Source organism: Danio rerio, chromosome 5 (genome assembly GCF_052040795.2).
Source record: "Danio rerio strain M-AB ecotype USA chromosome 5, GRCz13ab, whole genome shotgun sequence".
Taxonomy (NCBI): domain Eukaryota; kingdom Metazoa; phylum Chordata; class Actinopteri; order Cypriniformes; family Danionidae; genus Danio; species Danio rerio.
This window is the reverse complement of record NC_141025.1, coordinates 38,545,001-38,569,968: the sequence shown is the minus strand read 5'-3', so window position 1 is coordinate 38,569,968 and position 24,968 is coordinate 38,545,001. Positions and strand designations below refer to the sequence as shown.

At 35.4% G+C, this 24,968-nt stretch overlaps 1 protein-coding gene across 8 annotated transcripts in view; it reads right to left on the bottom strand.

Moving 5' to 3' along the window:
- klhl13 (kelch-like family member 13) overlaps positions 1-24,968 on the bottom strand; it is a 93,928-nt gene that overhangs the window by 67,946 nt on the left and 1,014 nt on the right. For 4 of the 8 annotated variants that reach the window (XM_087251285.1, XM_087251290.1, XM_087251289.1 and 1 more), the window contains 1 exon segment: positions 12,095-12,184. In XM_087251285.1, the coding sequence (XP_087107411.1) occupies positions 12,095-12,159 (65 nt within the window). In that variant the 5' untranslated portion in view covers positions 12,160-12,184. 8 annotated transcript variants of the gene reach the window in all.

Sequence of the window (24,968 nt, the reverse complement as noted above, 5' to 3'; positions counted from 1 at the left end):
AATACAATGATTAAAATATAATGAGTAATTTAATAAATTATATAAATGTTCATTCATTTTCTTTTTGGCTTAGTCACTTAATTTATCAGGGGTCCCCACAGTGGCATGAACTGCCAACATATTCAGCTCATGTTACACCCAGTGGATGCCCTTCCAGCTGCAACCTATCACTGAGAAACATCCATACACACCCATTCACACACATACACTACAGACAATTCAGCTTTCTCAATTGTCCGTCTATGGACCTTGGGGGGAAACCGGAGCACCCCAACCCACGTGAACCGAGGGAGAACATGCAAACTCTACACAGAAATGCCAACTGACTTAGCCGAGGCTCAAACCAGCGACCTTCCTGCTGTGAGGTGACAGCACTACCTACTGCACCACCGCGTCGCCCCATAATATGAATAATAATTGGTAAACTAACTGTTTTACATTACTGTTATTAGGGCTGCATGATATTGGAAAAATCTAATATTACAATGTTTAATTTCTCTGTGATCAATATTGTGAGTTTCACAAGATTTGAACAGCACTATATGATGGTTTTCTATGGACTCTAACAGCATTCAGGTACAGAAATTAAATAATCACAATTTAATAAATGCTTTTATGACTTTCCTTTGTCTTGTTTCTAGTCCATATATCTAAAAATTATTAGATCAAGTACAAATATTGTTTTGTTTTCAACTTGAGAAAAAAATAAATCAATTACACTCAAATATTTTTGCTTTAAAATGTAGATATTTCGACTAGAATCAAGACTAAGATTTTATGTTGGTGTAATCGTATAAATTCTGTATAAATAAAGTAATTAAATATGACTCTGTGGCTCCTGTTCAACTATAATTCAGACTCAACATTGCATATCTTGCGATGTGACTATTGCGTGTGCGCAACATTGCGGTATCGATGCTGAAATTATATACTGTGCAGCCCCAACTGTGATGGTTGGGTTTAGGTTTGGGGTAGGGGTAAATGTTAAGCCGCGGTCACACTAGAGTTTGATAATATGAAATTCTGTCGTACGGCGCAGCGAAAAGGGACAGGATTAAACAAGATTATTAGACATTTAAAAAAGCAAGCAATTACTCCATGTTTTAAATTGTTTTGATTTCCGATTGGTTTCATGCAGTCAAGTGATGCGATTTCGCAGGTCAGAGTTCACCAAGCTTGAACTTTGCACCGCAGCAACCTGCGAAACTTGACGCATGACTTTGCAGTTCCGGTCAGACGCATTCGCCTGCATATGAATGGAAGTCTATGGGGAGAAAAGTACAGTGAGACCGCAGCTTTAATAACATTCAAATAATGAGTAATTTAATCAATAATTGAAATAATTTTTCGTTAACTTCTGGCAACAACCTGATTTCAGTTGCAGCCCAAACCGAACACACCTGTCTGTAATTACTGAGTGCTGCTTCAGGTCCAATTAATTGGTTCAGGTGTGTTTGATCAGGGTTGGAGCTGAATTCAGCATGAAGGTAGCTCTCGAGAGACAAGGTTGGTGACCTTCGCTATAAACTAATATAAGTAGTTTACCATAAAATTTTAAAATGTTTTTACTATTTTTATAAAAAAAAAAAATTTAACAGTATTTTTTAAAATGTAAAATTCTACAAATTTCCATTGTTTTAACATACATTTGACCTTTTAACACTAGACTTCACTTGTGCATTTTTACTTTCTCAATGAAAAAAAATCATTCTATATGATTGATTATAAACCTTTTTCAAATATTGTCACACAGGGCAGAGTCCTCACAAGTCACCTTCTCTCCATGTCATTAGAAAAATGTGTGTCCTTGTGTGTCACAAAAACATGCACAGGCACATGCCTCTAACAGGTACAGATGGTACTCTGATGACCTGAACAATCAGATGTGACATATTTTTATAGTCAGACACACACTTCACTCTTCCTTCATTTGCGCCTCATCATTTTCTCACATGAGAAAGCAAATGTTTATCATCCTATTACATCCTACATTCTCATTGCCCTCCTTACCCCTTAATCACTCTATTAATACACTTCTATGAATAGCCACGGCTCACCCTCACCACACATTTAGCACTTAATTAAGTGGGTGAGGACAGAGGGGTGTGTGTATTTAAGAGAGACCAAGAATGATGCTATTATAAACCCTTCTGTCACTGCCGTTTGTTTCATATGACTGCATTATGCAGTGGTGAACGTGGCAGTTTATAATATGCAACACACCTTCATTGTTGTCCCAAGCAGTTCCCGTTTGGTAACTCTCAGAGCTCACCTGCACAGCCTAAAGCTAAACAATACATTAATCTCAATGAGCACTTCAAACAGGACATATGATGTCATGTGCAGCAAGCAGCGGTGTAATGTCCCGAACTCGGAAATAAAAGATGAATAATTTAAATGCTTCATGCCAATCGACTTGAGACCGAAAAGCGAAACCAACCTTTGCTCCACTTTCTCAGAATGAGTTCATGATGTACGAAAAAAAAAGGCTGCATGTTTGCTGAGATTTTATCTCATGAAGGTAAATATTTGACTCGGTAGGAATTGGCCCAACTTGAATTTTCCATCAGTTTAATGCGGATAAAATGACCTATAAAAGGTAAATTCATTCAAATTGTTAAAAAAAAAAAAAATGAAAGGCAGCAACTGACATTTCAACACAATCTCACTGTAATTTGTAACTGTAATTAGTATCTCATTCATTTTAGTATGATTCGCTCATAACCCAATGAGGGGTTGGTTTAGGAGTGGAGTTTAAAAAAATAAAAATAAAACTAGTTACTTTCCTCGTGAAATTGGGCTGGATATTTTTTTAATTCACTCAAAGGCAATTGAAAATTGACAAAATTGCCACTTAAGATGTCGAATGGCCACAAAAGACAGCATCTTTTGTTGTCTACGGACCTCATTTTAATTTTCAAATAAAATCAAAACCAACCGTATGATTTTGTTAGCTCACATTGATAGTTTTGTAATGAACGATTTTCTGTGCATGTCATTAAGAAAATAAGGTTGCTCTTGTAACTTAAAATGCACTTCCTGTTTGTTTTCATTCATAAATTCTCAGGTTACACGATTTTGAGGTATTAGGTGTGGTTAACATGTTTAACCACACCTTTCCAAATGTCAGTTTTGACAGCAAACAGTAATGGTGAGGAGAAGGTGTCTATTGGGTTGTAATAACTCTCCTGAAACCATTGTCCATATTTTTCTGAATAAAATGCCTACCTTACTACATCCAATCAGCTCGCAAGCAGAAGAAAAAAGCCCCACCATTTTCTCATTTAATATTGCATGCATATCTGCCTGTTGTTGGAGACCCACAAAGCCAAAATATGACCTTTTTAAATGCATAATAGAGGCTCTTTAAAACATTATGGACACTATAAATAGTTTAAAATGGTATTTTTAAAATAAAAAGTTTTATTAAGATTGGGATTGTATGGGTTTTAATGGTCAGACTGAGTAGCTATACATGAACAGAGGAAAATTAAGACATGTTAAAAAGATTTAAGACCTACAACACAATATTTCAGTAGATTTAAGACTTTTTAAGGCCTAAAATTTAGCTTTTGAGATTTAAGACACCCTGTAGATAAGTTACAAAATTCTCCAAAAATACTATGAAAGTCAAAAATCCTTTTTCCCAACAATCCTCATTTTCATTTTTGGGTGAACTATCATTTTAAGATAAATACAGAATTTACATACCTTTCGGTTTGTTTGTGTTTGTTACTTATTGGGCTGGCTAGTCTTTTATTTCCCTAAAATAATATTGGGGCTTTCTTGACTTGATATACTATTGGCTCAGCAGAGATGAATGCCATAAAAATACAGAATTTTAAATCACAAATCACACTGGTCACTGTGAACAGATTTGTGCTACACACTCAAACAGTGAGTTTCAATAACTGTGTGGGCTCAAGCGGAGAACATTTCAAAGAACATGCTGCTCTCAGTGAGAACAAGAGGCGAAATAAAAACAAGAGCAGCGTTTCTACTGAAGCTGGAATCACAATAGGCAGTCAGCATTTATCTATGATGACAGTAAATGGGTAGCTCAGAAAAAAAAAAACACTTGATATTGTTAAATTCACTATTAATGTCTGGCGATGAAAATGAAAAATGATTAAAAAATGTGAATATTTTAAAGATCAGGTCAATCATTATATTTTCTGTACAAAATGTAGCTGTACAAATGTTTGGGGGTTGTTGTATCATGCTAATGTTTTTTATGTCTTGCAATTTCTGATCTTTAAGACTGACAAGATCAGACAAATTCTTTAATCTTTTAATATTACTGACTTAGCCATTATGATATGTAAACTTATGCAAAATATCATGTAACAAGGCTAACATCTGAAACAAGTCCCCTAATTAGGTACAAGAAGGCATGAAGGAAGTGAAGTGGGCATAAAAGCCACTAGACTGTCAGTATGTCATGAAGGATTTGATCTGAGAGTGTTTAGTGGGGCTGTATGATCAAGCAAAATATTTTTAAAGCTTAAAAAAATCTACAATTAATCCGTATTTGTCAAAGTACATGAGGGGATGGAGGGATGGGGGGAGAAAGAGAGAGAGAGAGAGAGAGAGAGAGAGAGGGAGAAACTCACTTGATTAAGCACCTAAGGAAGGGCAGAAAAAGCTGACAAGGCAGGAAGGGACGAGAATAGATTTTTAAAAAGGCAGTAAGAAATGTGGGATGGATGAAATACAGTTAAAGACTATTTCTGTGAATTTTTAATTATTTTCCAAATATTGTGAAATAGTGTTGTTTAATGGGGAGACATTTTTGACACATTTTAAACACAAGTATTAATAACTCAAACTCATAACTTCAATATCAAACTTTTTTCTACATACATTTTTATAAGATATTAGTATTCAGCCTAAAGTGCGTTTTAAAGGCTTAACTAGTTAAAGGAGTAGGTGATCTGCCAAAATGCTACCCATTAGCATAATATCTCTGAAACCCAATCCCTCCCCTGCCATCCAAAGCCACGCCTCCTTAAAGATGACAGTAGACACTAGACCAGCGGTTCCCAACAGGGGGTTCCAGCCCACAAGAGGGCCTCAGCTAAAAAAAATTTTGCAGTAGACACTCACGTTACCTTAGTTTATTTCATCCCCTGGCTGACCAAAAAAGCTCCAAACATTTTGGGTGGCAGCGCTAGATAGCTGGAAACACAAAATGCAAGAAATACCAAGATAGTTACCTGAACGATGGTTTTACTCCATTTTCTCGAAGCAAAGAGTCCCTGACTCAGCCACAGTGTATTATCTGCGACAAAAAGGTCTTGCAAACGAATGCATGAGACCATTCAAATGTCTCCAAGACACTTTCAGACGACTCCTCTCCAATACCTTATCTCTTTTTTTTCCCGTTTATGCTCCCTGGGCATGGAATGACCTGCAAAATAGGCTCAATCTTGACACACTTACGACTCTTAAAGAACACTTTCTTAAAGGACACTTGTAATTGTTTTTTATGATCTGATGTTTTTATGGACGGTGATTTTGAAACTTTGTGGTATTGTTTTTGTGATTTTTATGTGAAACTTTATGTGCTGCACGCCATCTTGACCAGGTCTCACTGGAAGAAGATACCGTACTGTCTTAATGTGATCTCCTAGCTTAATAAAGGAAATAAATAATAATAATAAATAATAATAATAATAATAATAATAAAAACGTGACAGGCCCAGAGCATTTTTTGACAGCAAAGAGCAAAAAGCTTATGTTTTGTTAGTTACAAATGGCGTACGGATGGTTTGCTTTTATATTTTACATTAGGCTATTATTTGTGCATAAACATATATAGATATAGTAATAAACATACCGTTTGTTTGAAAACAACATTTTTGGTTATCATTACTGCAAACATATATTAGCGATAATATCATTAAATGTGGAGGTGGGCCTTACAATAGTTTCCGGGGAAAAAAACAATAGTTTCTCAGGCAAAAAAAAGGTTGGTAACCATTGCACTAGATCATGTCATTCGTCAGTTAGGATACTTTATAGTACTTTACAATACTAAAATTCCCAACGTAATATACAGAATAACTTAGTGCCATTTACTTATGTGTTGTTGTTAAACTCGTAACTTGTAAAAACATCGACATTATCGATGCTGTTAAATCTTTCACCAGAAGATTTCAGTGGCTGAACAACACTTCTGTGCATATAAACCCCATTCATAACAACAAAATCTACATCAGCTTTGCGTGACTAAAATAGTTTTAAAACAGAACATTACCTGTCTAAAAGAAATACTTCAGCCATGGTGTTGTCCAACTTTTGAATCAAACTTTTGATTCAGCATTTGTTTTTACCCTGGTCATTCATTCTCTTTCGTGTGCAGATGTACAAATCTACATTTGTTGACAGACAGTTTGGGCTACTTATCAGAATTATGGGAATTGTCGGCTCGACAATATTTATTTGTTTGAACATTTTTTAGTTTTATGCCTTACCCAGAATACAAAATTACATATAAACACATTTACATCATTTACATTAATCAGTACTATTGGAATGTGAAGATACTTTAAACCAGCACAACAAAAATGTTTCTGAAGACATACCTACTGCACCTTCTTTAACTAATCAACATAGGTTAAGGGGCAAGTCACTGGACAACAGGTTAAGGGGCAAGTCACTGGACAACAGATGTTTGCTCTGTTGACAAATATATATCTTCCATTATCCAGACAAAAAATCAAAATACAGAGAAAAAAAACATCCTTGTTCAGTTGAACATCACTTGGGAATAATTTGAAAAGAATAAAATGAATATAATTATTTCAGAGGAGGGCTAATAATAGTATAGTTATTGTAGTGCAGTGTAGTGAATAAAATGTCACAGCAAAGCAAAGAAAATGGCTGAAGAGTGGAGAGGGAGGGAAAAAATGAGGAAAAGAAAATATTTTTATGTGAATCTCTATCATCATCCTGTAAGTTTAGACCTTTAAACAGTCTTTAAACTGAAAGAGAATCAAAAGACCAATCAAATACCTGGCAGAGCCATTAGAGCAGAAAGTGCAGAAGTGACTTGAGATCAGCGTTAATAGTTCAGACTCGCTTACAGGAAGCTGTTGCCATGGCAACTTCCACAAGTTCTCAACAGATGGCTGAGGGTCCTATAAACTGCTTAAAGACAAGATCAGAACTGCACTAGTGTGACAGAAACTTTGCAGTAGTGACAGCCATCAACGCAGCAATAAAGACATGCAAGACTGGGTAGTACTCAGTTTGTACAACCATCATATCTTTTATAAAAACGATACAACTTGATGCAATAGCAATTGTATTGATATACAGTAGGCTGATATGAGTGCATCTGAAAAATAGTGTAGGACATATAAGCTGCTGTGAGGAAAGTATCTTGATTAAAAGCTTTTAAATACTTAGTACAAATATAGATGAGTATGTGGCGGCACGTGGCTCAGTGGTTAGCACTATCCCCTCCCAGAAAGAAGGTACTGGTTCGAGTCCTGGCTGGCCCAGGTGGCATTTCTGTGTGGAGTTTGCATGTTCTGCTCGTGTTGGCGTTGGTTTCCTCCAGGTTTGCATTAACTAAATTGGTCGTAGTGTATGATGTGAGATGTGTGAATGTGAGAGTGTTTCCTAGTACTGCAGCTAAAAGGGCATCCTCTGCGTAAAACATATAAAATTCTGAGAATAGGCCACAAAAAAATGAACAAATGAGTGAATAAATAGATGAGTATACATATAGGAGAGCCTAAACCACAAAAGCAGCCTCGAGTCTCACAGATATATTTGTAGAAACAGATTTCTAGAATAGGACATTGGAAATAAAGAAAATAAAGAAGAAAAAAAAGCACAGTGAAATATGAACATCATTACAAAACGATTTGCAAGATGCAAAGAAAAACTAAAGTCTTACAAAAAAATAAAGCATGCTTATTGTTGGGGGCACTAAGTAACATGCGTTGCATAATAATATTACTTTTCTAAGTCATGAGTAAAGTAAATGCATTACTTTTAAAAATTAAATAGTAGTTGAGTAAGTTTTTCAAAAATGTAATGCAAGTTACTTTTTATTTTTTAATTAGCTTAAAAAAATTGTAATTAAAATTAATGCAACTAAAGAACAAAATGTGTTTATTTATTTTTTAAATAATATAAAGGAAAATCTCATTTTCTCATTGGACATTGATTTTAAATAACTAATAAGACAAAGTATAAAAGTAAACACATTGCTCAATACTTCATTAATCTGTATAAACGGCATGTAAACACTGGGGTCAGGATTTTCTCAGAAGTAAACATTATTCTAAATTATACATATTTATTTGTGTTTTTTCAGGTAAATAAAGGTGTAGGTCAGGGGTGCAAAATCCTGTTCCAGGAGATCTACCTTCAGCTGCAACCTTCATCAAAGACAGCTATCTTTAATTACAAAGCGCTCCTTCAGATCCTACTTGGTGTACAATGTACAGTGCAATATTAATTGCAGAGTTAATTGGGGAGTAACTCAATATTGTAATTCATTACTTTCAAAAGTAACTTGCCTCAACACTGCACTAAATGCAATATCATCATTATTTGATTGATTCTCATGGCCAAATTCCCCATTAAGCAGATTTCTTGCATTATCAAACAAAATTCTTAAAACATGCAAACTACAAAATATTCTTTGAATATTGCTTTCTAATAATATGTAATATGCCTTTAATCACTTTGCTTCAAAGAGTAAAAAAATAAATGAAATAAATCAATGCAATTTCCAAGGCCAGGGACCACTACATCATAATTATAAAAATGTATCTACAGTTTCATCATTTAAAAAACCTTGCAAACATTTTGCTAATATTTTGTTTGTACATGCATTTCTGTTTAAATGTTTGGAATAGTTTATGTAATTAAGAGGGATTTGTCTAATAATCTGGATTTTTCTATTTTTATATTTAAAAAGGGGAAACAAATAACAGTAATACTGTGAAATGTGTCCTGGCTGAATTGAAATCCTTCCGAGCCCAATTTTTATTATTTTATTTTTTTCAAATAAATGCTACTTTTAGAATACATTACATAACAAGAAAGCATATATGCTTACATTTGGCTTTAGTGACCAAATCCTCTGAGAGCACTTTGAGCGACTGTTTTTTGGCTACAAGTTTTGTAAATCATTCCTCCAACAGAACACAGAAATAGCCCTGTCAATACTTTCCTACACACCAGCTGACTGAGTCTTAGTCCGATGATCTCAAGAGTTTGAGTCATCACAAATCTTCATGCCCACACGCTCGGCCCTTAAGTGCCAACTTGGCATGTGAAGACACAAAACAAGACAAGTGTGTGTAACATTTTAGCAGGCAGGAGTTCAGCTCTGATCTATGGAATTCACAGTTGCCTTTGTTTTTCTGTTGAACAAAATAACACAATCCATCGATGGATGTGCTGTGCTCACTTCAGGAGCAGTGCAGTTTAATTGAGGATTTGGTGTTTATGGATCTCCGCTCATGCTGTACTTCTGCTGTGATTTACACATTGAAGACAGCAAACAATCAGGCATGACTGTAGAGAACGCACATCTCAGTCATCTGCCTGCAGCGACACACTTTTATCATCTGTGTGAGAGTGAGAACTAGTCAGCGGTTTTCTACGACAGCATAAAGTTAGTGAGAAAGTGGAATAATTGTAATTAGTAGTGCTCTCAAATGATAAAATCGCAAATAATCCCAAGCCAAGATAAAAGTTTGTATTTACATTACCTAAAACCAACCGTCACTCTTTCTTAGAAAATGGGAAAATAAATAACTTGCACTTTTGGGAACAAAACAAATTATATTCAAAGTTTTTTATATTTAAAGTAGAAAATAAGCATATTTAAACAGTGCATTTCTTGCACCATCTTCTGTAAGCAAATGTTTTAATTAAAAAAATACTTTAATGTAATGGAAAGTATGCAGTCTCAAGGCATCTCTGGTGCAGCTTTGTCAATCGTCAATGTTGTGCAAAGTAACACAACAGTAACAAACGGAGCAGGCTCACGTGTCTCCACAGGTGGTGAGGCAAGTATGAAAAAACGACCAGGAAAAACTTAAACCGATTATTGGTACTGAATGTCGATTTCGATTAATCACCCAGCCCTAATATATATATATATATATATATATATATATATATATATATATATATATATATATATATATATATATATATATATATATATATATATATACACATATATAACAATGCATATGCATATACACAAATATATACACATATATAACAATGCATATGCATATACACAAAAATATACCCAGAATGCACAAAAATATTTTGTAAATAAGAACTTTTATTTGTAATAAGATTAATTGTTTGACAGCATTAGTAATTAGTAATTATTAGTGCAGTGTTTAGAAAAAACAAACAAAAAGAAAACAAAAACACTATCATATCCACTTTTCACAGTGTTTTTACCAGGGCTGATCATAAGGTGTCCATTTCCTAAAGCATTTATGTCAGTTATCTGTATAGGGGTTATCTTGAAAGGAAACTAGATGGATATTGTCACTGGTGCAATGAAGTGTATGGAAATTATCATCATTTAATTTTGAGCTTGATAATCACACACAATATTTAGTGTTTCTTGATGTATTTTAAAGAGATGCATCAACCATAAAATGTCATAATTTATTTATTTTTAATAATTATTTTTATGGGTCTTTCACCTTTAATTTGAATAGGAAAGTGAAGGTTGCAGACAGGAAAGTATTGGGAGCAGAGAGAGGGGAAGGGTCGGCAAAAGACTTTGAGCCAGGAATCGAACTTAGGTCGCCGTGCGTACGACGGTGCTATATGTCAGCTCACTTAACCACTAGGCTGTTGGTGCTGGCAAATGTCTTTCCCTTATAATGATGCATCCTACATAGTGACTTACAAATTTTAGCAAAGCAAACAAAAATTGATGGCTGAGCAATACATCACAATATTACAAATGTGCAGACATACTGTATGGTACATATCTGTATCATCAGACTTAATACAAAAGTAAATTAATGAATACTGAAAGATGGTCAAGCAATCAAGCAAAAGTTAAAGGGAGATTTCACCCCCCAAAATTTAATTTCCACACCATTTACTCACACTCAAGTGTTTTCAACTGTTTAAGCACAATACATGAACACAATTCTGAAGAATGTTGGGGGGACAGCAGCCACTAGCATCCATAGTAGAAAAAAAAAAAACATCACGGAAACCAATGTATGTATCAGATTTAAGCATGTATGACCCTAAACCCAAAGTACTTTACAATCATGAGCGGGTCTCTCCACACCACCAAAGTAATTTAACTATATGATTCATAGCATTTACTTTAAGAGAAACAATAACCAAAGACATTCATTTTAAACGCACATTCAGAGCAACTAATAAAATTAATTATAACATTTTTCATTAACAAATGTATGAAAAAATGCTATACTACTATATTTAAAGCACATTCAATAAATTAATAATAGAATTTGATATGGAAATACCACATTTCAATCACAATATCATGCTAAGTGTTGTTTTGAATGACTGCTAACAGTCTCTGAAAACACATATCGTTTTGGCAAATTGTTAGTAGCCCCAGTGCAAACCATTGTCACCATTGTAAAGTGCAACATCTAAAAAAAATGCACTAACAGCCAAAAAAAAGTTATTGTCAGTCTGAAGGTAGTTGCAAGGTAGTTTAGTACCAATATCCAGTCAAGTCAACAACTAAGAAAGCAATCTGCATTATAGGATAGAACAGAATTTACTTTTGAACCAACTGAGACACAAAGCAAAGCATGATGGATATCACAGATTTAACAACGTTGTCCTTAATAACAGTTCACATGAAACCGCTGGAGGTGTTTGGGAAAGAGAGAGACATCTGAAAGAAAGTGTGCATGTAAAATATTCATGACAGAAAAAGATGCACAAAGCTAATCAGGAGGACCATGACCAGATAAAGCAGAGGAGAAATGAAAACGCATGTGGCTCTGCAAAGGGATGATGTGTAGGGTAGAGACTGTGAAGTACGAGTGTGTGTGTGTGTGTGTGTGTGTGTGCATAGAAGAAAGAGATGACATACATTGCACAGTACCTGTCGTGAAGTCCGATGGACATGGTGTCTCCTCTATGCACAGGGTGGTCCATGCCCAGGCACAAAACCCCAGAACACCTGTCAAACATCAGCAGAAAGACAAGACAATTAGGAGGTATGGAAATAACCCAGAGAAGGACGAAAAACTGGGCTAAACGACATTTTTAGAATCGTTGACTATTTTTACATGCAGACCAAAAGATTGAGGAGTCATCAAGCACTCCATAGATTACAGTCCAGTTAAAGTAAGAAATGTCTGTCCCCTACAACAACCAACAAGCAGCAGATCATGTTTATGCCTGTGGCATAGACTTGTACCTTTATTCATTTGTTTGTCATTTTTATTTTAAGCCCAAATTGGCTGTGCTTATGTAAAAACAAGCACAAACTAGAATATTTATCCTCATTTTACTTCATAAATCCATTTTAAACTAAAAAAGTTGCTACAATAAAAAAATATGTACTTGATTTAATAAAATCTTTAGGCAAATAGTTGCAAACAATTTATATTGGCTGAATTGAAACAAACAAGTTAAATTTAGTAATGTTCAACTTAATTTGTTAAGTTGAACTCACCTTAAAAATAGTAAATGCAAAGAATGGACTAAAGAAACCCATTAAAACTCAAAATCTAATCCCAGTACTGTTTCGGGGGGATAAAATTATTTATAAGCTTTTCATTTGTTGGCAAGGAATCACATTTTTAACTACCTTGGCACCATTTTCTAAGGTTTGACAAACAGAGCAAACTCTCTTCTTTAAACTCATTTTCTGCTTTTAAACACTGCAGGCCAAATTAATATTTTTGGGGTGTAATGGTATGGATAAGAGAGTTTATTTTTATGCAAATATTGAGTGATTTGAATGTGTGCAAGTGGTGGTTTTTATTTCTTTCTTTCTTTTGGACACTACACAATATAATCATGCATCAAAATGTTGTTAAAATGTTTTACTGCTCGTTCAAACTATTTATTTAAAATGAGCTGCAACAACACAATTTTTTAGATTTATTCTGGGACAAGTTATTTGGTTTATGTAAAATCCACCTAAATTGGTTAAAAATATATTAATCGATTGTGTGGAACCCTGCATTATTACAGTGTACACTAGGGCTGCACGATTATTTAAAAAAAGATGACGATCTCGATTCGACCCCCCACACAATCTTAATCCAGCATCTCTGTGATTCAGCCAATTATATTTTTAAGTTCGTTTTGAGAAGCGCACAGAAAAGTATGATTAGTGTGTACACTATTTTTTTCCACTAGAGTGACGGCAGCCATGACATGAACCGCACTCGGCAGTGAAAGTGAAACTGAAAGAGCACACATCATTTAAAATGATCATATCACATTTTAGAGTTATGATTACGACAAGCATTTGATATGTTTTTCCTTTCATAACAAAGTGTTGTGCATGAAAATAAATGTTTAACAGTGTCAGTTTTACTATTCTTGCCTATATAAGGTTTAAAATAATGCAAGAGGAAACCTGATAACGACAAATGTCTGATTTTACCAGTGGAAAAAATGGTCTAATAATGTTGTCAATGACAGAATGCAAGCATATGTCTCAAACACAATAATTCAACTTTAGAATTATAAAGTATTTTGATGTCATCACTTTGCAGCTACACTGAAAAAAAAATGCTGGGTTTCACACAATTCCTTTATGTTGTCACAACATAATTCAACTAAATTTAATTTAAAACTTAATTGTTTTAACAAATTTAAGTTGATTGAAAATAAAACAATTAAATTGTTAAAAAAAAACTTAAGAATTGCAATGTTTTCAACTAGCAAAAGTCCTTTTTTGAGAGTAATAACTTCTCATAAAACTGTAAATATATTTTGTAAATATAACCATATATATTCTGTTTATTTTAAATAGCATGATGTAAACAAACTTTAATCTAAAAATAGAACACATTTTGGTAGTTAATCATCAGGAAGAAATCTATGTCAATGAGAAAGAAAAAAATTATATACGAATATCTGAAATACTTTTATGATCAATCGCTTATAGAGGCACCTTTATCCTTCAAGGACCTAAAACTTTAACATCTTAAAAAAAGAAGATCCATTTTGTCCTTTATAGCCATTCCCCTTACTGCCTCTGTCACTATTTGCAGCGGACCAACATATGGCATTTCTATTAATATTTCGCTGTTCATATTTTGGGGCGTTGTCTGCCCCCTCCCCCTTCCTCTCTTCCGCCTGATGAAGAGACAGGAAAGAAAATCATAACACAACATTCATCACCATCAGCCACTTCACACGTTCCTCTCTCACAGATGCAAAACAAAAGAGAGCAGCAGATGCTGAATGCCACCTCTGTACAGACACTCTCATCCTCTGACACCGCCATTGACCAGCTGAAGTGGAGAACAGCTTTTTCCAGCAAGAGTGCACAGCTCAAAGATCAAAATGCAAACTTGCTGGAAGAATATACTCTGAGCAGAAGAAAGGCAGGACAAGAGCATCTTTAAGTGGGTTAAAAAACTATTAAAGGTGCCATTTAGCTCTATAACAAGACTTCAATACATGATGCATATGGAAAAAATCTAACCTGGAAATAGAAAAACTCTGTCAATCCACATTGAATCATTAATAATAAAACTGCCCCAGGCTGTGTTTGATTGGTCACAACATTTCATGGTGAAATAACAGCAACAATATTTTTTTACCCTGATTTTAAATTGATCAGAGCTTGTACCTACTATGCACATGGAACTTTGGCATAAAGGTAGCTCACTTTTTCCTTCTAATAAACCTCTCTATCAGTTCAGTTAAAAAGACTGTTATTTAACAAGAAATCTACTCAAGTGTTAGTCAGCAATTTGGCAAAACTAGTAGTAGTTGTGTATTGTACTTTATTTCTTAGCACACTTTGGGTCCATTGGTACCAACTGAGCCTTGTGTCATCGCCACAGCCTACCTGAGTATTGTTGCTGACCATGTCCATCCCTTTATGACAGGGGTGTCCAAACTCGGTCCTGGAGGGCCAGTGTCCTGCAGAGTTTAGCTCCAACTTGCAAGGTTGCTTAGAAAGACTAGAAGGAGCTTGAGCAGGTGTGCCTGATTGGGGTTGGAACTAAACTTTGCAGGACTGAGTTTGGACATGCCTGCATGACCAGTGTACTCATCTTCTAATGGCTACTTTTAGCAGGATAACCCGCCATGTTTTAAAGCGCAAATCATCTCAGACTGGTTTCTTGAACATAACAATGAGTTCACTGTACTCAAATGACCTCCACAGTCACCAGATCTCAATCTAATAGAGCACCTTTGGTATGTGGTGGAACGGGAGATTTGCTGTATGGATGTGTGCAGTCAACAAATCTGCAGCAACTGTGAGACGCTATCATGTCAATATGGACCAAAATCTCTGAAGAATATTTCCAGTTCCTTGTGGAATGTCTGCCATGAAGGAATAAGGAAGTTCTGAAGGCAAAAATGGGTCTAATCCGGTTCTAGTAAGGAGTACCTAATAAAGTGGCCGGTGAGTGTATATGTATAAAAATATGCATTATTTTAGATTTTATATGTATGCTGTTTATTTTCCTTTCTATTGTATTACATATAATTATTATTATTATTGCTGTTATTATTTTCACAAATTTTGTTATTACTATTATTTGTTATTACTACTACTATTATGACTTTTTCCCCCCTGCTATGTACATTTTGGCAATATTTACCCGTGTATGTTCTGCCAATAAAGTAAATTGAATAGGAATTTGAGAGCGAATATGAGAGAACAATTTAACATACTTTCAGTGCATTCATCGCCACTTTAAAGTGTCAGTTTACTCCAAAATGAACTTTTAAATCATTCTTTTTTACTTTGTCATTATTTGCTCACACGTGTTGTTCAAAAACAATAGGTCCTTTGCTTATTTTCAAAATGCAGATTGATAAATCTTTTATACATTTTGAGAGATTCATTCATTTTTCTTCGGCGTAGTCCCTTCATCTTATCAGGGGTCGCCACAGCAAAATAAACCACCAACTTATCCAGCATGTGTTTTAGGCAGCGGAAGCCCTTTTAGCTGCAACCCAGTACTGGTAAACGCCCATACACGCACATACACTACGGACAATTTAGTTTATTCAATTCACCTATAGCACATGTCTTTGGTTTGTTGGAGAAACCGGAGCACCCAAAAAAAAAACACATGGAAAAACATGCAAACACTAGAGAGAAGTGCCAACTGCCCCGGCCAGGACTCGAACCAGTGCCCTACTTGCTGTGAGGAGACAGTGCTAACCACCGAGCCAACGTCACCCATGAATTTGAGAGATTTCTGTCCTTAATCTTTAAAAGATTTCAGTTTTTAAGTGTGAATGTAAACACTAGGAGAAGAGAAGAGAAATTATGAGCCAATGAGCCAGTCGTATGTTCAACAATTGCCAGTCAGTGGTGTTAAAGAACCTGACCACAGCGCTCAAATGTTAGCAGGAAAAGGATGCTTTTAAAATTTCAGCACCGATTGATACTGGAGGTTGTACTTTAGGCAACCTTAGTCATGACCATGAAAAAAATGACCACTTCTACATGAAACAGCTGCAAAACAACAGCATCTTCCTTTATTAACTGAACTTTTGACATTTGTTAAATCCATATTTTATCCATAGCTTCTGCTTCCCCAAAGCGCTTCAGAGTAAAGTCATCCCCTTGTCCAGCGAATATAGGATGAGCACTTTTGAAGGCTCCACACCACAGAGAGAATATCAGCACTTCAGTGGCTTCAAGAATTCTTCCTCATTGCCGTGGCAACCACTGTGTCTTAGCAACAGACAGAGGTCAAAGAAGAACAAGGATAAGCTGTCATAAACAACCTGAACGGTACTACACTACGAGATGTTCGGGATTAGTAGGTCTCCTTATCAACTTTAAAAGGACTTACGTTCTCGAACACTTTAGAATCTCGTGAACCTGTCAGCCACACTTTTCAAAGCTTCGCAAAAAAAAGAAACTTTGATGTGCGTTAAGTTCACAGGCATAATTTAAATCACCCTTTATTAAAATGTAAAATGTAGTGACCTCTAATGCAAACGGTCTCATCAAAGTGGGCCTGCACAACTGACAAAAAGGCATAGGACTCGCATGGCAGCTTGGAAAATACAACAAACTATGCTAATATGCTAAGGATTAGGGACATGTGCTACGACTAATTGGATATGTGTGTTAACAGTTTTGTAACTGATAAGCAGGATCACACAGAATCTGTGGACTTTTTTTGCTATCTCTGCTAAGAGTTTTGTTAAAAATCTGTGGATTTATGTGGAATGATTTTGAAAGTATCTATATATATATATATACATCTCAGGGGTCACCAACCACCAGGTAGCCCGCGAGGATCACATGAGTTGCCCGTGGGTCTGTTATAAAATTAGCTTACCATGACACCACATACCAGTAAGTTGCATCGAATATTTTTTGTAGCAATTCTTTTTAAATCACACTTGCATTGGTTTAAAATTGAAAATGACATTAAGTTATATATTTAAAAAAATTTAAAAACAATTCCAGACAAATGAAGTGTTGCATATTGATATTTATCTGTTTCCAATCATTGTTGACAACTATTGTGAAAAATCATTAACATGACCAGTGTCTTCACATAGATGAATATCATTAATTATTAATAATAATTGAGCAAATTTGTTATTAGGAAGTGTGTATCAAACTGGTAGCCCTTCACATTGAACGATACCCAAGAAGTAGCTCTCAGTTTCCAAAAGGTTGGTGACCCCTGATATATATATATATATATATATATTAGGGTTGTAACAATATACCGGTATGACGGTCTACCACGATTTGAACGTGCACGATTATCATACCATGAACAATTGCATATCAACGGTTTTAACCCTTAAAGACCGAGACAGCCGCCCGCGGCTAAAAATAAGTATTGCTCTTAAATGTTTAATAACTTTTGATCCGCTGATCCGATTCATACAATTCAAAGATTGGCATAAAGAAGAGAATCTCAGCTTTCCAGTGCTGTATCACGTAACATTCGCGGACTTTCAGAGGCTCCGGAATCAGTGCGGTTACGTCATCAAAATTTGACAACGCTGATTTGACAAAGAAACGCTCGTCACTGTGTCTCCGGACAAACCAGACATGATACATTGATGCATTGTCCCTCCTCCATGCCCAGATTGGTTCAAACTCGCTATATCACAACCAATAAGCATAGGTTTCACTTTTGTTTGTGGACCAACACTGAGCTTTTTGAACAACACGGAATGAGAGATAGGCATACATTTCTGCGCGGCTAAATAAAACGCAAAAAAAAAAAAGTTTTGCATGAAATAATTCTCATACTAAGTACTTTTGCATGCACAGCAGCACAGAAACATGACAAAACAGTGACACAGCAAAGACGAACTGCTGCTCTTGCTGTTTTCAAAAGACGCAAATGAAGGTGCAGCTGTTTGTCTGCATTGCAGACAACCATATCCAAATCCACAGACAACCATATCCATGCTGGCACATAAAACCTAAGGATGTTCCATATTGAATCTAGTTTCGTTATGTAACTATTTATAGTATAGTAAATATTTATATCTATTTTTTACTGAGGATTTGCACCATGTTTATTTGGACTTTGACACATTATTTATTATTTTCTTATTTTTTTATTTGTTCATTGTACAAGTGGACACATTCTTTCACCTCAGCGGTCAAGATTAAGTCCTGAAAATCTCAACATGCTAACATTTCTTTATCACAACCTAGACTGAAAAAAACAACGCTTTAAATACATGTTTACAGCCATAAACTTGGTATTGCACTTTTGGTCTCCCATTTATCCTGCTTATAAGGAAGGACAGTTTAAGTTTATTTTTGTCTAATCTTAAAAGACCTTGCTTGTTTATTCCTTCTAATTTAGTTTATTAAAATGGGAAAATTTTCAGTTTATTTTTATAAAAGACTTTTATAGTTCTATTAAAATGGTTCTTTCAAAAGTTTGTTGAAATAAAACCTTTGTTCAGTCAGAAAACGTGTTCTTATTCTTTTCAGGGTCTTTGCTATGAGAATTACTATTTAATACCGTATACCGCGAAACCGTCAAACCGTGGTATTGTTTTAGACGATTATCATACCGTAAAAAATTCATACCGTTACAACCCTAATATATATATATATATATATATATATATATATATATATATATATATATAGTCACAAATTAAAATATGGATGCATGATAGATGAGCAGGACTCTGCAAAATAAACCCTAAAACTCAGACCAATGTGAGAGGAGTTTACTCGCACGTGATTTGTTTTAGCTCTTTTTGGTCCGTTTAGAAACTTTGCTGTGGGAAAGCGAACCGCACCAAGAACAAAGTGCAACAATGTAACAGTTTTAATCCCTGTTTCAGAACAAAAGAATCAATCCACAGGTGTAAAAGCACCCTGAGTCAACAAGTCTACAAGCTTAACAATACATTCATTCAATTTCTTTTCGGCTTAGTCCCTTTATTAATCTGGGGTCATCACAGCGGAGTGAACCGCTAACTTATCAAGCATGTTATACGCAGCGTATGCTCTTCAGTCAACCTATCACGGGGAAACATTCCCAGACACTCTTATTCACACACACTACAGACAATTTTAGCTTACCCAATTCACCTGTACCGCAAATCTTTGGACTTGTGGGGGAAACCGGAGCACCCAGAGAAAACCCACGCAAACGCGGGGAGAACAAACTCCACTGAGGAATGCCAACTGACCCAGCTGAGGCTCGACCCAGCGACTCTCAACAATACAGATAGGGGAAAAAAACTTTTTGTGTAATAACATACACATAAAATACTGTATATATTTAATAACACATGTTACAAAATAGGTAACAAATATGATTCAAAGGGGATTCCTACACTTTAAACGTGATTGGTCGAAAACAAGGCGATAGAGAAAACACCTGGACAGCAGTAACAGAGAATGAGCAGTGCTAACACACGCTGATGCAGAGTCTGATGGCTCTATTTACCAGAGATCCAGCACATCTTCATTCATGGAACCTCCATTGTCATGCCCAAAGAAAGCACTTAGACACAAAACAATTCCGTTTCCTTCAAATTCAGAATAGTCACACACTTTGATCCCACGCTCATTTTTAAGCTCAACGCAACAGACACAGAAAACGCATTGCGAGGTCTGACGTAAAAAGGTTGTTAGATTGTGTGTCAGATACACTTTTTTTAAAAAAGCATTATTTTTAAAGCATTTTATTTTTACTTTTTTGTTGTTAAATGAAATGTGAAATAATATTGATAAATAAATTTATCTCATATAGCTGACTACTGTTTTCAGTGTCTACTTTTAGTAGCTAGTTGACTAGACCCACACATCACTAATAAGGATGTAATGCCTTTTTTAGGCAGATACAAATACTGATATTTGGAATCCATTTAAAGGAGTAGTTCCCAAAAAAATGAATTTACTCAGCCTACGCCCATCCAAGACGTAGTCCATGTTTGGTCATTTAAATTAAACATTAAGGTAGATTTTTGACTAAAACCTATGTTTAGGAGAGTAATAACATGCAAGTACTGCATTTATTGCACTTTATGTTTCAAAAAGCATATAGGAAAATCTACATTAATACCTGTGCTTTCTGTAGAGGTTCTGTGGAAGAGAGAGAACATTATTTACATCATCCACAACCCCCAGCAAACGATACTGAGTAGACTCACAGACTGAAGCGCAAGCTTAACTGTAATAATGTTGTAACTAATGTTTAGTTTCTTCCATAAAACACTGAATCACCAAAGATCACAAAAAGTTCAAAAGTTCTTCTAGTTAGAGTCAGTAAATTAACAGTAAATTTTAATTTTTGGATGAACTTTCTCTCTAAAATTGAACAGGACCACAGGTTAGCACTGTCGCCTCACAGCAAGAAGGTCGCTGCTTCGAGGCCAGTTGGCATGTCTGTGTGGAGTTTGCATGTTCTCTCCCATGTTCCGCCAGGTGCTTCGATTTTCCCCACAGGCCAAAGACATGCGATATAGGTGAATTGAAATAGCTAAATTGGCAGTAGTGTATGTGTGTGAACGAGTATACGGTTGTTTCCCAGAACTGGGTTGTGGCTGAAAGAGCATCTGCTGCATAACGCATATGCTGGAATAGTTGGTGGTTCATTAAACTTTGGTGACCACTGATAAATAAGGGCCAAAGGAAATTAATGAATAAATTTTACAGGACAACGTTATAATTACAATTTCTTCATTTTGTTTAGGAAGGTCTGCAATTGTTTTACCCAGAGGGAAATTCTGCATCATGCAAGAAATATTATATATCCAATATACAAATGGCTTCCATAAGCACCACTAACAAATAAAGAATAAAAAATAAGAGTGGCTGATACACTAATGGACCTCGAATCTGTGCATTTCAATATCACCCAGACCAACTTTGCTGCTCAGACAAGAGGCTATTCTTCTTCCGTAATGCGATACCGTGTTGTTCATGCTATTACTCAGAACTGAATGTAAAGCTGGAAATCAATGCTGGATTAAACACAGCAGCAGCATCAGACCTATTATAACCCTGTCAAACGCAGTATGGAAAATCAATACCAGTGCATACCGAACTGTCATTTCAGCCATTGACTAAACTTTCACATGACATAACTACCCTCATAAATAGAGCACACAACCTTGAATAGGTCACACGACTATTAAAATGAGAGCTGAATCACCATGTAAAGTGCTGTGCGTCACCTAAATGTGTTTCTGACACATTACTACACTCACTATGGTGTGCTAAAAACCACAGCCCACAACCACAGCCCACCACATATCAGCTTCATCGGCTAGACAGACACGAAATTTCAATGTTTTTATCTCACAGTCTTTCCACCATCATCTTTTGGGGTCCAAATAAGAGAAGCTTACCACATCCAAAAAATATGTACAGTTTATAAAAGCCGCAGATGAGGGCTGTGCGATTTGGGGAAAATATCTAATTACAATTTTTTTGACAGATATTGTGATTGTGATTTGATTCATGATTTAACTCAAGCTAATTTTATTTTAATTCAAGCTTCAGCTCAATGATTTCAAACTCTTAAAAAAGACCCGTTATTGTTCGGTGTCTGTGACTTTGAAAATAAAATATTCCCATTTTACAAATGCATTCCCATATAACAAATGCTGTTTTTCTTTGATATTAATTCATCTATTAATGCTTCTAAAGCAGCAAATGCCATAATCCCACTTGTCAGTGTTTTCCTGTTTGTTTTCTTTTTTTTAATTGTGGCCGTAGTTTAGTTGCGCAATTCTGATTTGGTCGAACAAAAGTATGCTCACTCAATTTACTAGTTATAAAGCCCCGGTCAGATCACACGATTTTAGCATGATTTACTTGTTGTGACACAAGATTCAATCGTTTCTTCTCGTGTAATGCATAGTTCACAACAACCAATATCATGTCTGTGATGCCTCGCGACACCATCGCAGAAAGTCTAGCACAGGGGTGCACAGACTCGGTCCTGAAGGGTCAGTATCCTTGAGAGTTTAGCTCCAACCCTAATCAAACACACCTGAAGCAGCTAATCAAGCTTTTACTAGACATACTAGAAACTTTCTGGCAGTTGTGTTAAAGCAAGTTGGAGCTAAACTCAGTTGGACACCGGCCCACCAGGACAGAGTTTGGACATCTCTGGCACATTTACTTTTCTGAAGCGTAGTTATAGCATTGAAGCACTGGTTTCAAAGCACTTCACCTCAGATGTTATTCGTAATTTTTGTTTACATAGATACATGTATATTTTATATTGCAGCCTCTAGCGATTAACTAATGGCAATGTCTTAAATTATGATTGTGATTCGATTTCGATTAATAGCACAGCCCTACCACAGACTTATTTAAAATACTATTTTCTGTGAAAATTTGTAAAAACTGCATTTTTAAAGCAGTGTGACTTAGTATTTCCCTTTTAACAACCCCACCTAGAAAAAAGTTTTTGGATTTCATTTCTTAACCCCTAATGTCGCTAGTGTTAACACACTTAATGCAGTTTTTTTAAAACATCCTGTAACTTCTAAAATATCAGCCTCTGCCAAATAGTAGATATGTCAGTTAATAGTAAAAGTACTATTATTAACACATATACTATGAAAATTCTGATTTAAATTTATTTAAAACAGAATCAAAATAAAACATTTGTGTACTAAATCTCCTTTTTTTTATTATGGCGTAAAATTTTTCATTTAACATGTTGTCTTGTTTTTTTGTGTGTGTGTGTGTTTCTTTACAATAAAACCAAAATCAATTGTAGTATTGCAACAGGATTATGGTTGTTAGATTTTTTCTTAAACCAACAACTCTGTGTGTGTACTAGGGTTGTAACAATATACCGGTATGACGGTTTACCACGATTTGAACGTGCACGATTATCATACCATGAACAATTGCATATCAACGGTTTTAACCCTTAAAGACCGAGACAGCCGCCCGCGGCTAAAAATAAGTATTGCTCTTAAATGTTTAATAACTTTTGATCCGCTGATCCGATTCATACAATTCAAAGATTGGCATAAAGAAGAGAATCTTAGCTTTCCAGTGCTGCATCACATAACATTTGCGGACTTTCAGAGGCTCCGGAATCAGTGCGGTTACGTCATCAACATTTGACAACGCTGATTTGACAAAGAAACGCTCGTCACTGTGTCTCCGGACAAATCAGACATGATACATTGATGCATTGTCCCTCCTCCATGCCCAGATAGGTTCAAACTCGCTATATCACAACCAATAAGCATAGGTTTCGCTTTTGTTTGTGGACCAAGCTTTTTGAACAACACGGAATGAGAGATAGGCATACATTTATGCGCGGCTAAATAAAACGCAAAAAAAAAAAAGTTTTTCATGAAATAATTCTCATACTAAGTACTTTTGCATGCACAGCAGCACAGAAACATGACAAAACAGTGACACAGCAAAGACGAACTGCTGCTCTTGCTGTTTTCAAAAGACGCAAATGAAGATGCAGCTGTTTGTCTGCATTGCAGACAACCATATCCAAATCCATATCGATAGACAACCATATCCATGCTGGCAAATAAAACCTAAGGATGTTCCATATTGAATCTAGTTTCGTTATGTAACTATTTATAGTATAGTAAATATTTATATCTATTTTTTACTGAGGATTTGCACCATGTTTATTTGGACTTTATTTGGACTTTGACACATTATTTATTATTTTCTTATTTTTATTTGTTCATTGTAAGTGGTGTTGTTTATAGTAACTAAAAATATATTATTTGGAAAAAGTCAAATTTGCTTCACTGTTCTATTATTTTGTAACATTTGTAACATACCGTATACCGCGAAACCGTGGTATTGTTTTAGACGATTATCATACCGTGAAAAATTCATACCGTTACAACCCTAGTGTGTACGCCATTATTTAAAACCGTCATTCTGTAAATTACTTTAATATTTAAAACAGTAAAAACATGGTCAGCTATTTGGTATAGCGGCAGTCAAAGGATTAAGGAAGATAAATTTAAGAAAAATACAAGGAATTGCATGATGGGAATTTTTAGTTTATTTCTATCCTAGAAAAAAAGCACGTCCCCCATTAAGAAGAGTGGAACTGAAGTCACAGGACCCATAAATGAGTATTCATAGTCCTGTTACTGGCTATATATGTTGGTGTCTGAGGCAAATACAAACAATATGATCCATTGAACAGCTTTCGAATAAAAAAAAAAATACTCAATTGCCTACAGTCATATCAAACCATGTGCTTGCTTTCAGCAAAAAATAAAAAAGCCCAACAAATGACACTGCCAGGACAATACACAACACAGGACATACGCTAAAATAAGGC